This window comes from Nicotiana tomentosiformis, chromosome 6 (genome assembly GCF_000390325.3).
Source record: "Nicotiana tomentosiformis chromosome 6, ASM39032v3, whole genome shotgun sequence".
NCBI classification, from domain to species: domain Eukaryota; kingdom Viridiplantae; phylum Streptophyta; class Magnoliopsida; order Solanales; family Solanaceae; genus Nicotiana; species Nicotiana tomentosiformis.
In genome coordinates this window covers 47,288,614-47,302,540 of record NC_090817.1, presented here as the reverse complement: position 1 = coordinate 47,302,540, position 13,927 = coordinate 47,288,614, and the positions used below count along the sequence as shown (strand labels likewise).

The 13,927-nt window shown below is 40.7% G+C and overlaps 1 protein-coding gene across 1 annotated transcript; it reads right to left on the bottom strand.

Annotated features, from left to right (window-relative positions):
• Nucleotides 1-12,410: 12,410 nt before the first annotated feature.
• Nucleotides 12,411-12,953, bottom strand: LOC138893937 (uncharacterized). Its single transcript, XM_070178608.1, has one exon. It carries the CDS (start codon nt 12,951-12,953, stop codon nt 12,411-12,413), a length of 543 nt encoding a protein of 180 aa, XP_070034709.1.
• Nucleotides 12,954-13,927: the final 974 nt, after the last annotated feature.

Below are 13,927 nucleotides of genomic sequence, written 5' to 3'. Positions count from 1 at the left end.
CCACTCTCATCCCAAATAAGAGAAATAATCACAATCCACCCCTACACCAGCACGTGTAGTTTCGGGAATAGGCCTTATGACCCACCCTTCCTCGGTTTGCTAATGATACTCCCAAAAACATTTTTGGTTTGTACACACGCGAAACAAAAGAACAAATATATTTTATATTCACCTCATTACATTTCACACTATATATAACCTCGTTAGTAACTTCAACCATTCACAACATCATTATAATTCTATTAGCTGTCTTGGCCATACTTATGATTCCTCTTCCCAAGGCACGGTGGCCATATCTTATATTCCACACTTTCATTTCTTTACTTTCAAGCATCATCATCATAAATATCAACAAATAGAATATTCTGGAAATCACCACTTTGGGTTTATTAGCAATGAAGACTTTAAACACAATGAATTTCTTTCCAAGAAATGGAGTAAAATGGTTGGCAATCGAAGCACAAGTTAAAAGCATAAACGAGTAACACATCATTTAATCTTGATGTATAACTCTTTATGCACGTTTGGGCACATCATTTAATCTTTATGCACAAGTTAAAAGCATAAACGAAGCATAGCATTAGTTGAAACAACCACGTTTGGGCACATGTATAACTCTCATTTTTTGGTACGGTGGCCACACTTTCCATCTCCAAACCCCTTCTTTCACTTTCAAGAATCCTTATAGATTATTAACAATAAGGCATTTTAATTCAAGACTTTAGATACACATTTGAGCAACTAACAAAATTAAGGGTCGTAGACACATGTGATTTCTTACACAATTCGACATGCTAGTTTTCATTAGAATCACGCTTCAAATCATAATATATTAACACACAACCCATGTTTAATCACATTCTCAAATAGTAACTCAATAAATAAGAACGTTTGGAATACAATTTTAACGCATGTATCTTTTGACACAAGGCTTGTTCGGAATAATCAATTTATAATGAGCAACACGGGACTTACAAGGCCATTGTGGGGTTCAATTCTAAAAGAGGAGTTTAGCCAACATACCTTGTTTGAGATTTCCTTAAGTTACTACAATGTCCCAACACTACTAGCAATAACAATCTATGGAAGATAGCGAAAATCAGATAATAATTAGAATGATTCACATGGTGTAACTCTATTAGGAATTTTGTCAAATACCTAGCATGCAAAATAGACTACAAAGCTCTACAATGGTAATCCCTTATTCCCTCAACCAATTTCAACAAGAAACTAACCAATATGGTTCATTAATCCCACATACTACAACCTATGGTCACATGCATGGCCTATTTCCAACCCCCACATTATACTAGAACTCATAACCTCTTGCATGAAAGCTTAGAAGTAGGACTTACCCAGATAGATAATAATCTAGTGATTGGTTTCCTTGATTCTTGAAGGTTGGTGCAAGATTGGATGATTAGAGTGTTAGGTTCCCTCCTCTCTCTAAAATGCTCTTACCTCTCTCTAAAATCATCAGGTAATTGCCCCAAAATAAGCCCCAAAGGCTATTTATCAAAATAGGGTCGGGTTATAAAAATAGGAAAATGGACCCTCCGAACTCAGGTATGCGGTCGTAGAATGGACTGCATAACAGATATGCGGTACACAAAATAGACTGCAAAACTGATGCCCAAAAATTGGAAGGGTCTGGACAGGTCTGCGGTCGGCAGACCACTTATGCGATCGCAGAATGGACCGCAGAATGACCCAAGAAAATTCTTCATGCCAAATCTATGACGGGAAATGCGGACCAAGAAACAACTATGCAATCGCATAATGGACCGCAAAATGTCCTTCAAAATTCAACAAACTCCCTGCTCAACTCTGCGATACTTATGCGGCCCACAAAATGGGTATGCGGTCGCAAAACAGACCGCAAAATTGCCTTATTCTGCCAAACAATTTTCATCAACTCCTCAGTGCATTCTTCAACCCAAAAAGTCTGTACCGTGGTGAGCAAGCTCACAGCGAAGAATTTCTACAATCCTCTAACACGTAAGCTTACCTCGGCACCACGAACCCTTAAATTCCTTGGTAACATTTTACGGGGCCTTACATTCTTGTTCCATTTGGGGCCAATAGTATCCTGTCCTTACCAATTTTAGCACTAAGGAATCTTCACCCGAATGATTTTCACATATCCCTTTGTGGAATTCTCGTATAACATAATTAGCTTCGGAGGCTCCCAAACATTGGGCCAGCAGGCCTTGGAAAGATTTACTGTACAATTGACCTCCTTTCAAACTATATCTCGTTGCCTTAACGCGTAGCGCCCGGGATGTCTTGGGATCTTCCGACAACATTCCATGCTTGAGGTAATTAATGATCTCATTCCTCTAGTCCTTGATCAAATTAGTCGCGTTTACCTCGTACTAGTTGTCTGCGTCCAGAACCGAGTGCATAAGCTGCACGACCATACCGGAGTGTGATCCCTTCATTTCTGTTGATGAGCCAAGGTTAGTTAATGCGTCTGCTTTTGTATTTTCTTCCCTCGGGATATGTGTCATTGACCACTCCTGTAATCAAGCAAGCAGAGCCAGAACCTTCACTACGTATTGCTGCATGCATTCCTCTGTGGCTTCGAAGATCCTGCAAACCTGATTTACCACCATTTGGGAGTCGTATTTGATTTTTATGACCTCGCAGTGTAGTCCCTAGGCCAATTCGAGCCTTGCAAGAAAAGATTCATATTACGCTTCATTGTTAGGTAGTGGAACCATTCTTATGGCCTGCTTTAGGGTTTCTCCTTAAGGTGTGGTTAACACTATGCTGAGTCTGGACCTTTTTACGTTGAAGCTCCATCGATAAATAGGGTCCAAACTCCTGATGTCAATTCTGACACTATCACTGCTTCTTTAGTCTCCACAGGTAACAATCCAAGACTGAAATGGGCCACAAAGTCGGCCAAAACTTGTGACTTAATCGCAGTCCTAGGCTTATATTCTATGTCACATTCACTCATTTCGACGGCCCATTTGGCCAGCCTACCCGAAAGTTCGCGTCTATGAAGGATATTCTGTAGGAGAAAGGTGGTCACCACAGCTATCGGGTGACATTGGAAATAAGACCTTAGCTTCCGAGCAGCATGAGGGCTAAGGCCAACTTTTCCAAATATGGGTAGCGATTTTCTGCGCCCTTTAAAATTCTACTAACATAATAAATGAGAGATTACATACCTTCTTCCTCACAGACTAAAACGGTGGTTACCGCTACCTCCGAGATTGCTAGGTAGATTAGCATTATTTTGCCTTCCTCTAGCTTCTATAACAACGGACGCCTTGACAAGTACCTTTTCAAATCCCTCAAGTCCTGCTGACATTCGGGGGTCCACTCAAAGTTGTTCTTCTTTTTTAGTAGAGATATGAAATGATGGAATTTCTCTGAAGATCGGGAAATGAACCTGCTCAAATCGGCCAATCTCCCCGTGAGCCTTTGAACCTCTTTTACGCTTAATAGCTGGTCTGGGATGTCTTCGATGGCTTTGATTTTACCTGGGTTAACCTCAATCCCCCTTTGTGACACCAGGATTCCCAGGAACTTACCGGAGCTGACCTCGAATGCACACTTCCCCAGGTTAAGCTTTTTGTTATGCTTCCTTACGATGTCAAAAATTCCTTGCAAATGTTTAAGATGATCACCTGCATTTAAAGACTTAACAAGAATATCATCTACATAAACTTCCATGGTTATCCCAATTTGTTTTTCAAACATTTTGTTTACGAGCCGCTGGTAAGTGGCTCCGGCTTTGTTTAGCCCGAAGGGCATCACATTATAGCAATATGTGCCGAAATTTGTTATGAACAATGTTTTTTCCTGATCCTCCGGGTTCATCTTAATTTGGTTGTATCTGGAGTAAGCATCGAAGAAACTCGTTAACTCGTGCCTGGTCGTTGCATCAATCGTTTGATCAATGTTCGAAAATGGGAACAAGTCCTTTGCGCATGCCTTATTCAAGTCCTTATAGTCTACGCACATGCAAAATTTATTATTCTTATTTGGAACTACTACTACGTTAGCTAGGTAGTCTGGATACTTTACCTCTCGGATTGAATCGATATCAAGTCGGCGATTTACCTCTTCTTTGACGAATTTGTTTCTGGCCTCGGCAGTAGGACATTTTTTCTATTTTACTGGAGGAAAGCTGGGATCCAAGCTTAGGTTGTGTACAACCACTTTCGGTGGGATACCTTTCATATCCGCATGCGACCACGCAAAACAATGGACATTAAATTTAATACATTCAAGAAATACAGACCTTAGTTCGGGGTGCAGTCTTGTCCCCAAGTGGAATTTCCTCTCTAAGAACTTTTCGAACAATGCGACTTGCTCAAGCTCTTCCTCAATGGATTTTGTTGTGTCTGTCTCTTCTGGTACATGGAAATACCTTGGCACCTGATAAGACTCCGATGCCTTATCCCTCTTGTTAGCTTCGCTTAACTTAGGAGAAGGTGCCGGTTCCTCTAATTGATATGCTGCATGCTCTTCCCCTTTGCTACTGGAAACCGAAATTGCATTCATCTCCCTTGATGCCGGTTGGTCACATCTTATTTGTCTAATTCCCTTGCGAATCGGGAATTTCAGCAACTGGTGATATGTTGACGACACAGCCTTCATCTCGTGCAACCATGGTCTTCCCAGGATAATAGTGTAGCCCATATCACCATCCACTACCTCAAAAAGGGTCGTCTACATCACCCCTTTGGCAATTGTAGGCAGCAGGATCTCTCCTCGGGTCTTCATGCTTGCTAGGTTAAACCCGGCGAGGAGTTTTGTGGCCAGAATAATGCTTCCGATGATCTTGGCTTTCTCCAACACTCTCCATTGTATAATATTGGCCGAACTCCCTGGATGCATCAGAACATATTTAATTTTAAAATCTAATACATTTAGAGAAATTACCAATGCATCATTGTGCGGTAGCAACAATCCAACTGTGTCCTCCTTCGTGAAAGTGATGTCATCTTCAGCGACTTCCCATAGTCTCTTGCTGTGGGTTACTGACACCTTCATTTTTTTTGCCGCTGAGAAGGTAACCCTGTTAATCTTGTTCCCCCTGAAAATCATGTGGATCATCAGACGCAGGAGATCTTCTCATGCTTTTGAGGGCTCCATATTGTCACAATTGCGACCGTAATTGTTTTTAGCCCGGTCACTTAAGAATTCCCAGTGATGACCATTTTTCAGTAGTGTCGCCACTTCTTCGCGTAGATTCCAACAGTACCCAGTTTGGTGACCATTCGCCCCGTGGTATTCGCACCACAAATTAGGATCCCTCTGGCTGGGATTAGATCTCATTGGTTTCGGGAATCATACTTCTTTAATGTTCCTCATAGACGACACTAATTCTACTACACTGACGTTCAAGTTATATTCTGAAAGTCTAGGGTAGGAAGAATACCGAGAACCTGTCATTTCTTTATCTTGTAACGACATGTTGTTCCGACCACGATCAATTCATTTATCGGTGACGAACCTGTCCACTGACCGAAAACCTCAGTTGCATCCTTTTGACTGTTCATAGGGCAAAACGCAGCCCCTCGAAGACGGTCAATCTGTGTCGACATCGTCTTTTGACTTCTCTATATTCTTCTCCCGGTACCGACCCTTAACTGATGCTAGAAAACTGAGCTGATCATCCTCAATCCTTATCTTCCATTCGTACCGATTGTGAACATCAGCCCAGGTTGTCACTTGGAACTCGAGCAAGCTTTCTTTCAACTTCGAGGAAGCATCGAAACATACCGAATTCAAACCCTTGGTGAATGCTTCAGCCGCCCATTCATCCGGAATGGCCGGGAGCAACATCCTTTCCTTTTGGAATCAGGTTACAAATTCCCGCAGCAACTCAGACTCTCCTTGTGCAATCCTAAATATATCAGCCTTTCGGGCCTGTACCTTCCTGGCCCCGACATGGGCTTTAATGAAGGAATCCACGAGCATTTCAAAGGAATCTATGCAATGCTCGGACAAAAGCTAATACCACGTCAAGGCTCCCTTTGTGAGAGTCTCTCCGAATTTCTTCAGCAAAATCGACTCGATCTCGTGGGGAGCTAAATCGTTTCCCTTCACCACTATTGTATAGGTGGTGATATGCTCTTCAGGATCTGAATTCCCATCATATTTCGGCACGTCAGGCATTTTAACCCACTTCGGGATCAACTCTGGTGCCGCACTTGGTTTGTACGGCAATTAAGTGTACTTCTTTGAGTCCGGCCCTTTCAGCACCGGTGGTGCGCCGAAAATTTGGTCCATACGGGCGTTTGCTTCCCTCATAAATCGTATGAGTTTGTTTTTAAAGGGATCACTCTCGTTGTTGAGTCCGGATCCGCTCCACCCGATCCCATCGAAGCCGACCTATGCCCTCGGGGTGTTGTTGTCGACCCTGTGCTGTTTGATTTGCGGGAGCACCGGGAGGAACTGGATCTCGTCCATTCGCGTTATTGAAGGCACCCAAAAATGCCTACTTCAGCTCTGTCATAACCTTATTCTGCCGTGTTAGATGGCCTAAAATGGCCTCCTATTGTTCCTACAACACCCTTACCAATTCGACGACGTGCTCTTCTTCAGCATCATCAGGAGTCGCCTCTCAAACATGTCACATGTACCGCCTTCTGACGAGCTCGAAACACAAACTTCAATTATGCTCCCTAGTCAAAGATAGTCTAGTATAATATCATATCCATAGGGATTGGAGTTAAATAGTATTTTCGTAGTTTCTAGCTTGATCTCTATCCAGAAGAATCAACGATCGAGATTTATATGATTAATAACTCGTCCATTCACGTTATTGGAGGCACCTGACAACGCCTGCTTCGGCTCTGTCATTACCTTATTCTGCCGCGTTAGATGGCCTAAAATGGCTACCTATTGCTCCTGCAACACCCTTACCAATTCGAAGACGTGCTCTTCTTTAGCATCATCAGTAGTCGCCTCTCGAACATGTCACATGTACTGCCTTCTGACGAGCTCGAAACACATACTTAAATTATGCTCCCTAGTAAAAGATAGAATAGTATAATAACGTATCCACATGGATTGGAGTTAAATAAGTATTTTTGTAGTTTCTAGCTTGATCACTATCCAGGAGAATCAACGATCGACTAAGAATCTAAAGCTATTGACTAATGGCAATCGCAACAAAAGTAAGCAAGGAAGTTATCAATGGGAGAAAATAGGGGTTGATTGGATAGGTACAAGATAATTCTTTGGGATCTAACTCTAGATAATTCACTTCTAGTATTTAAGTGAGTCTCTCGAATTCAATCAATTATTAGTTCAACCGTTCAGCAAAAACTCCTCTCTCGATTAAGTCCTAACCTCACAAGATGAACTAATTTAAGCACGTGCAGATATGCAAGAATGCGTAGTGGATTGGTCTTTAGGAAAACCAATTTCGATTATTCTCCTAACTAGGTTTAATCAATAATTCAACTAGCCTCCTTCGATTACTAAGAAGAATTAATGAACTCAACCAAGAAGATAATGCAAAGATATGACAAGTTATGCCTCCCTCGATTACATGAACAAGTGAATATAGATGCAATAGTTAAATCATCCAAAAATGCTTCAATACATAAAAACTAGAGTTATAATCCACAAACAATTATCAATACACCAAATCTATCAAACCCTAAAGAGAACTACTCCATAGATATGGAGCAATTCGTCACAAATATAATTAAAGTACAGGAAAACATAAATTCAATCCCGACTCGTGTCCTGAGTGAGGAAGGAATGATGAAATCCTTGTGCTCATGTTCTTCCAACTCCTGCTTAGCCTCCTTAGGTCGAATATGTGTCAAAAGTCCAGAAAATAACATTTTTCTATGTATTTATACCAAGTAGGGTCGGGCCGAGACGAAATCACCTTCTCCTAGCCGAAATAGGATTTTGACTCTGTAAATTTTGAACAAGCGCGTCGCATGGGGTGACGCGCCATGCTGGGCATTAATGGCGAAATCCAGAGAGTTCTTTCTCATAGGTAGCCGAAAATTTGAATAGTCGCGCCGCGCCATACACTTCCCCACGCGCCAGACGTTTCCCCACGCACCGCACTAGTGCATTTTTCTTAGAGTACAGATTTTGCTTGTTGTTTGACGTCCAAACTTGGTCCTCGATCCCCGTACACGATCTTGGCCTAATCCCTTGAGATTTTACTCAAACTTCAAAGCTCAAAAATACTCTAATTCATTCCATAACATCTATATAGCTCGGAATCACTCCTGCAAGGCATAAAACACACAATTAGTGCAAAACACTATCAACTAAAGCTCAAACACAAGTAAAGTGCAGTAAATTGGAGTGCAATAAGCGACTAAAACACGAGATTATAGGCTACCATTAACACCCCAAACATAAACCATTGCTCGTCCTCGAGAAATCAAACTACACTCCATATCGAACACGACCTTTTTTAAAAACTCTCATAACTCATCACACCAAGAATATTTAAAACAGATTAAGCACAATACCGTAACATTCTCGCCTCAAAATTTGACTCAAAACACACCATGCATTATTTGTAACCCGCTCACTTACTCTAACACAGAGGTCAAGCATTAACTTTCCTTCATGAATTAAGTGTCCTCACACAACAATAGAGAGTAGTTTCACACACAATAGAAATTAAGAACAATTAGGAACTCAAGATAGAAAGAATTCAATCACTCTCAGAAACAACATTCATATGCCACACAAGACGTACCATAGGCTTGCCCGTAGTGTACTACTCTAATAATTGAGCTCATTCAGTCAAGGATGAAGTAGGACTGTTGTAATGTAGGTTGCGGGATGGGTAGGATACATTTGGATATAAGAGTGACTACACCTCCCTAAGCACTTTAATACATACATTTCATTGTTGAAAACTCCACACTAATGTCTAGCAATAACTCCACCATCATATCAATATACATTAACTCCCAACTTTTTTAAGCACAATTACATCAAGAGACACCACTATCAAAGAATAATTTGCACAAAAATATAACATTTTGTTTTTCTTTTCTTTTTCAATTCTAGTGTGTAAGGCACCATAAATGTTTTCCTAAAAACACAGATTCTGTGATGCCAAAGTAGGCGTAGAGGTTAATAAAAGTAGAAATTCTTTGCGGCGAGCTTGCAAGCTGTGGTTTAGACTTTTTGGATTGAACAGTACGCTAGGGAGTTGAAGGAAAATGTTGGGCAGAAGTAGGCATTTGTGCAGCCATTCTGCGGCCACAGAACCCAACTACGGACCGCAGGCTGGTCGCACAGAGGGATAGTTTTCTGGTGCATTTTTGTTGTCAAATTTGCGGCCGTTATGCGACCGCATAACCGTTTTTGCGGGCCACACTCTTGTCACATATCCCGCCTTGGGATTTTTTGAAGGGAGGTTCTGTGGTGCACTATGCGACCGCATAACCGTTCTGCGGTGCATTATGCGACCGCAGAACAGGTCTGTGGGCCGCATAGTGACCGCAGACCTGGTCAGTTCCTCTCAAATTTTGGACCCCGATTTCGCGGTCCTTTTGCGGACCGTATAATATGCGACCGCAAAACCTGTTCCGTAGCTTCATTTATGGGGTTTTTAAACCAGACCCTATTCCGTTAAAAAACCTACCTTGGACCATTTTGAGCATATTTTCTGATGTTTTTTATAGTGAGAGAGAGGGTCCTAGAGGGAGAGAGTGATCTTCATCAAATTGCTCTTCAATTCTCACTTAAAACCTTGAAGATTATCTAGATAAGCACCTAGGTATTCTTCCTAAGAGGTAAGATTCTATCACCCAAACTTTTAATTTCAAAATGTAACTAGAATGGGCCATTAGTAAGGTAATTCATAGGGATGGGAGTGCTTACCTTGCATGCATGTATCCTTGTAGTATGTGGGAAGATTGTGAGCTAAAAATGATAGAGAATGGGTTGGGGAATAATGGAATCTTCCACAAAAAGGGCCTTAAAACATTGATGCACACCTAGTGTTTGATAATATGCTCAAATGAGATAAAACCATGTTCATCTTCCTAATTTTGGTCCAACTTGTTATATTTCTAAAATAGATTGAAGTTGCTAAGAATTCTAGGTCATTTTAGAGTTTGAGAAGCTCAATTGAGGTATGTTGGCTAAACCCTCTTCTTCTTAGAATCGAATCCCATGGTGTTCATTTAATTGGAATAAGTCCTTGCTCATTATTTAATTGGCTATTCCTAATATGGTTGTGTTGAAGGATGTTTGTTCAATGTTTATTCTAAATGCTTCATCATGTCATCTTGCCATTTGAGAATATGTTCAAAATGTGAAATATGTGTTAGGAATGTTAAGACTTCATGTCAAGATCGAAATAAAGGTTGTTATGCCAAATTGTATGGAAAGCCTCTATATGCCTAAGATTCCCAAATTTCTCATATGTGAACTTAATGTCTTGAATGGGAAGCCTTATTGTTATGGATAATGATAATGATATTTGAATGTGGAAAAAAAGGGACTGGAACTATGAAATACGACCAAGTACCAAGAATGACTTTGTAATCATAATCACTAGTGCAAATGAATTGAAAGTATATGAAAGAAGTAGGATGTGAGATGATTGACTGAAAGAGGTAATGTCTCAAATGATATGGCCTAGCCGATCGGGCCGAGATCAGACTCCATGTAAGAACACAATGGTATTGTGGATGAAATTGTGAAAATGGTTGATGTCTCAAATGAGATGGCCTAGCTGATCGGGCCGTGATCGGACGCCATTCCGCACACATGGTGGTACTGTGCTGGAAATTATAACAAAATTATGGTAATAACTCATATAAGACGACCTAGCCTATAGGGTCAAGATAGGACTCTGTGTAAGGATACGGAGGTAATGTGAATTATGGAATATCGGTACTAAAGATCACCCAACCTAATAATATGGAAATTGACTTGAAAATGTCTATGATCCTTAACTTGTTGTTCTAATATTATTTAAATCCCTTATTGAATTCTTGATTGTTCCTCTTGTATTATTATTCATTCTATTGAGTTGGTGTTTAGCTTTACATACTAGTGCTATTCGACGGTACTAACGTCCCTTTTGCCGGGGGTGCTGCATCTTTAAATAGATGCAGATGGTTACATAGCAGACAATGTTGATCACAGATAATGCTGCATCCTCTTCTTAGCGGACTTAGTGAGCCCCATTTAATTCTGGGGTCATGTATTGTACCTTTTGTTTATATTGTGGTCACATTTTGAGGTATAGCCTGGGCCTTGTTGCCGGTACCTTCTTTACTCTCTTTTGTATCTTTAGAGGCTATGTAGACACTATGTGGGTTGTACATGGGTGTTGAGAATGTTAAACAATTATATGTCATTTTTGATCACTGTTCCACTCAGACTATAAGAATCTGTGTACTTTGAGACTTAAAGGCGAAATAGCTAAGGAAACGGTTTAATGTTGTATGTATGAACTTCCTTATGTCTAATTAATGAAATCATGTCTTTTCTTGATCATGGGTGAGTTGGGTAGAAAGTATCTAACAGGCTTGCTCGACCAGGTTCACTCGATTGAGCACTTGTCGCGCCTCCCGAGGATGTGGGGTGATAAAGTGGCTCTTACTTTTTTAAAACAGTGCACCTTTCTCCTTATTTCATTAGTTCCACTCAAAACCAACCCAATCACCCCACACTTCAACTTTTACAAAGTTCATAACAAATTCAAGTGCTCACAAGAAATACAAGGTTCAAATAGATTGTCAATTCAAATAAATGGGCATGACTTGTAACGTGGTTGCCAAAGAAATAGGAGTACAGGCTCAACGGGGTTAACTAAGATACATAACAATTAGGTGGGTAAAAGCATATAACTGGCTCAACAAAGAAATGTCTAAATCACGTCCAAGACTAAATAAAACTACCATTTCACTTAACAAACACATGGGGCAAGTTCTAGACATCAAATGCAATGCACAAAATACCAAAAACCTCACACACACATGGAACGTAACTCACTCAGGATCGGACTCATCAAGACACTCTAGTAAAAGCAGTTAAGCAAAGTTAAGATCATACACTTTAAGGCACTTATACAAGAGTCAAAAACTGAGCCTGAGCATCCCAACTAAAGCACTTACTATTCTCAAGGTATAATAAAGTCAAGAGATATTGCCTTCCTTTCAAACCATAGCACAAGGTTTCCTACTCCTAAAGAAATAACAACTAACTACACCGGTTGAAAAAAAACCCTTGGAAAAGAACCATGGCACAAAGAAAAACCAAGGGAGAATTATTACACTACCTAACAAAAGAAGGGGAAACACACAATTAAAAAGCATAAGGTAAAGGAAACTTCCCTGAACAATGTGCACACCCATGCAGATAGCTTCTTCTCAGTCTTTTTGGGGTACATCCCACACTTTTCTTTCCTACTCAAGCCTTCTCTTTTGAGCCCTTCACTTTCCACTCGACACTACAGCTGGTTTTTCCTTTTGTGCCCCCTTTTCTACATTCATATCAAAAGGCATCGTCTCCTCACCCACTCTATGCATAAGTTTCCTCTCGTGTATATCCAATATTGCTCTACCCATTGCTAAGAATAGTCTTCCTAAGATAAGGGGGACCTCCTTGTTTCCCTCCATTTTCACCACTATTAAATCTACAGGAAATACAAACTTATCCACCCGAACTAACAGATCTTCCACTATCCCCTCGGGTATCAAAGTCGTTTGGTCTGCCATCTGCAACGATATTGGCACAAACCTTATCTCTCCAATCTCCTTCTCCAATTTCATATAAATAAACAGAGGCATTAGATTAATTGAGGCACTAGAATCATATCGAGACTTATCAAAATTCATAGAGCCTAAAGAGCAAGGTATAGTTAAACTCCTTGGATCTCCACACTTTTGTGGGAGTTTATTTTGCAATATTGCGCTGCAATGCTCTGTGAGATTCACCACTGAAGTCTCCTCTATCTTCCTCTTCTTCTTCTCCATTTTCATCGGGCCTTTCTTCTTTTTATCAATATCATTCTTCAGCTACTCCCCACTTTCTTTTTCAAGTATCACATTCTTTTGGATCAGGGTGGGATCTTTCAATACTTGCCCACTTCTAAAGGTTACAACATTCACTATTTCTTTGGGATTCTTTTCAGAGTCAGCAAGGAGAGTGCCTGGAACCCTCTCATATAATATTGTTGCAATAGGTCCTACTTTTCTCTCCAAGTTTCGAAGACCAGTGCCCAATTCTTTGATAGTTGCTCCATGAGCGTCCAGCCTCTCATCTATCTTGATAATGAAAGCCTTCATTAGATCCTCTAGACCAGGCTGAGTGGGCTGCTGAGGCAGAAATTGTTGTCTCTGTTGATTTTATAATGTTGGAGCTCCTTGTTCCTGAGGTCTAGAGTTATTTTGTTGCCAAGCATTGGTAGTACCCCCAGGTGAACTCCATGAAAACCCGGGGTGCCTCTGACCCATCGCATTAAAATTGTAGTTCCCCACAACATTTACTTCATCAGTTGAGGATTGACACTCATGAGTAGGGTGTCATCTTCCACATATATCACAAGCTGTGTGAGGCTCACTTTATATCGAGGCTAAGGTCAGCTTCTTTATCTATTTGTCCATAGCATCAAGTTGTACCTACACATATGTATTAGCATCAACCTGGTGAACACCAGTTGATCTTCTTCTTTCAGCAATCTCAGAGAGCCACTGATTTACATCTTCAGATAACTTATCAAGGATTGTGACTATCTCCTCTGGAGTCTACTTCATCAACGGACCTCCAGCTGCATTGCTTAATGTTCTATGTGAGGCTGGTGTCAATCCATCCCAAAAGTCCAGGAGTTGCATCGAGAGTTCAATTCCTTTATGTTGACACTTTTTCACGATCTTCTTAAACATCTCTCATGCTTCAAAAATTGTTTTTGTATCTTTCTGGCAGAAGTTATGGATTTCTCTTCTAAACT

Bases quoted from the DNA above. Each gene is read 5' to 3' on its own strand.
- LOC138893937 (XM_070178608.1), bottom strand. From the start codon at position 12,953: ATGGAGAAGAAGAAGAGGAAGATAGAGGAGACTTCAGTGGTGAATCTC.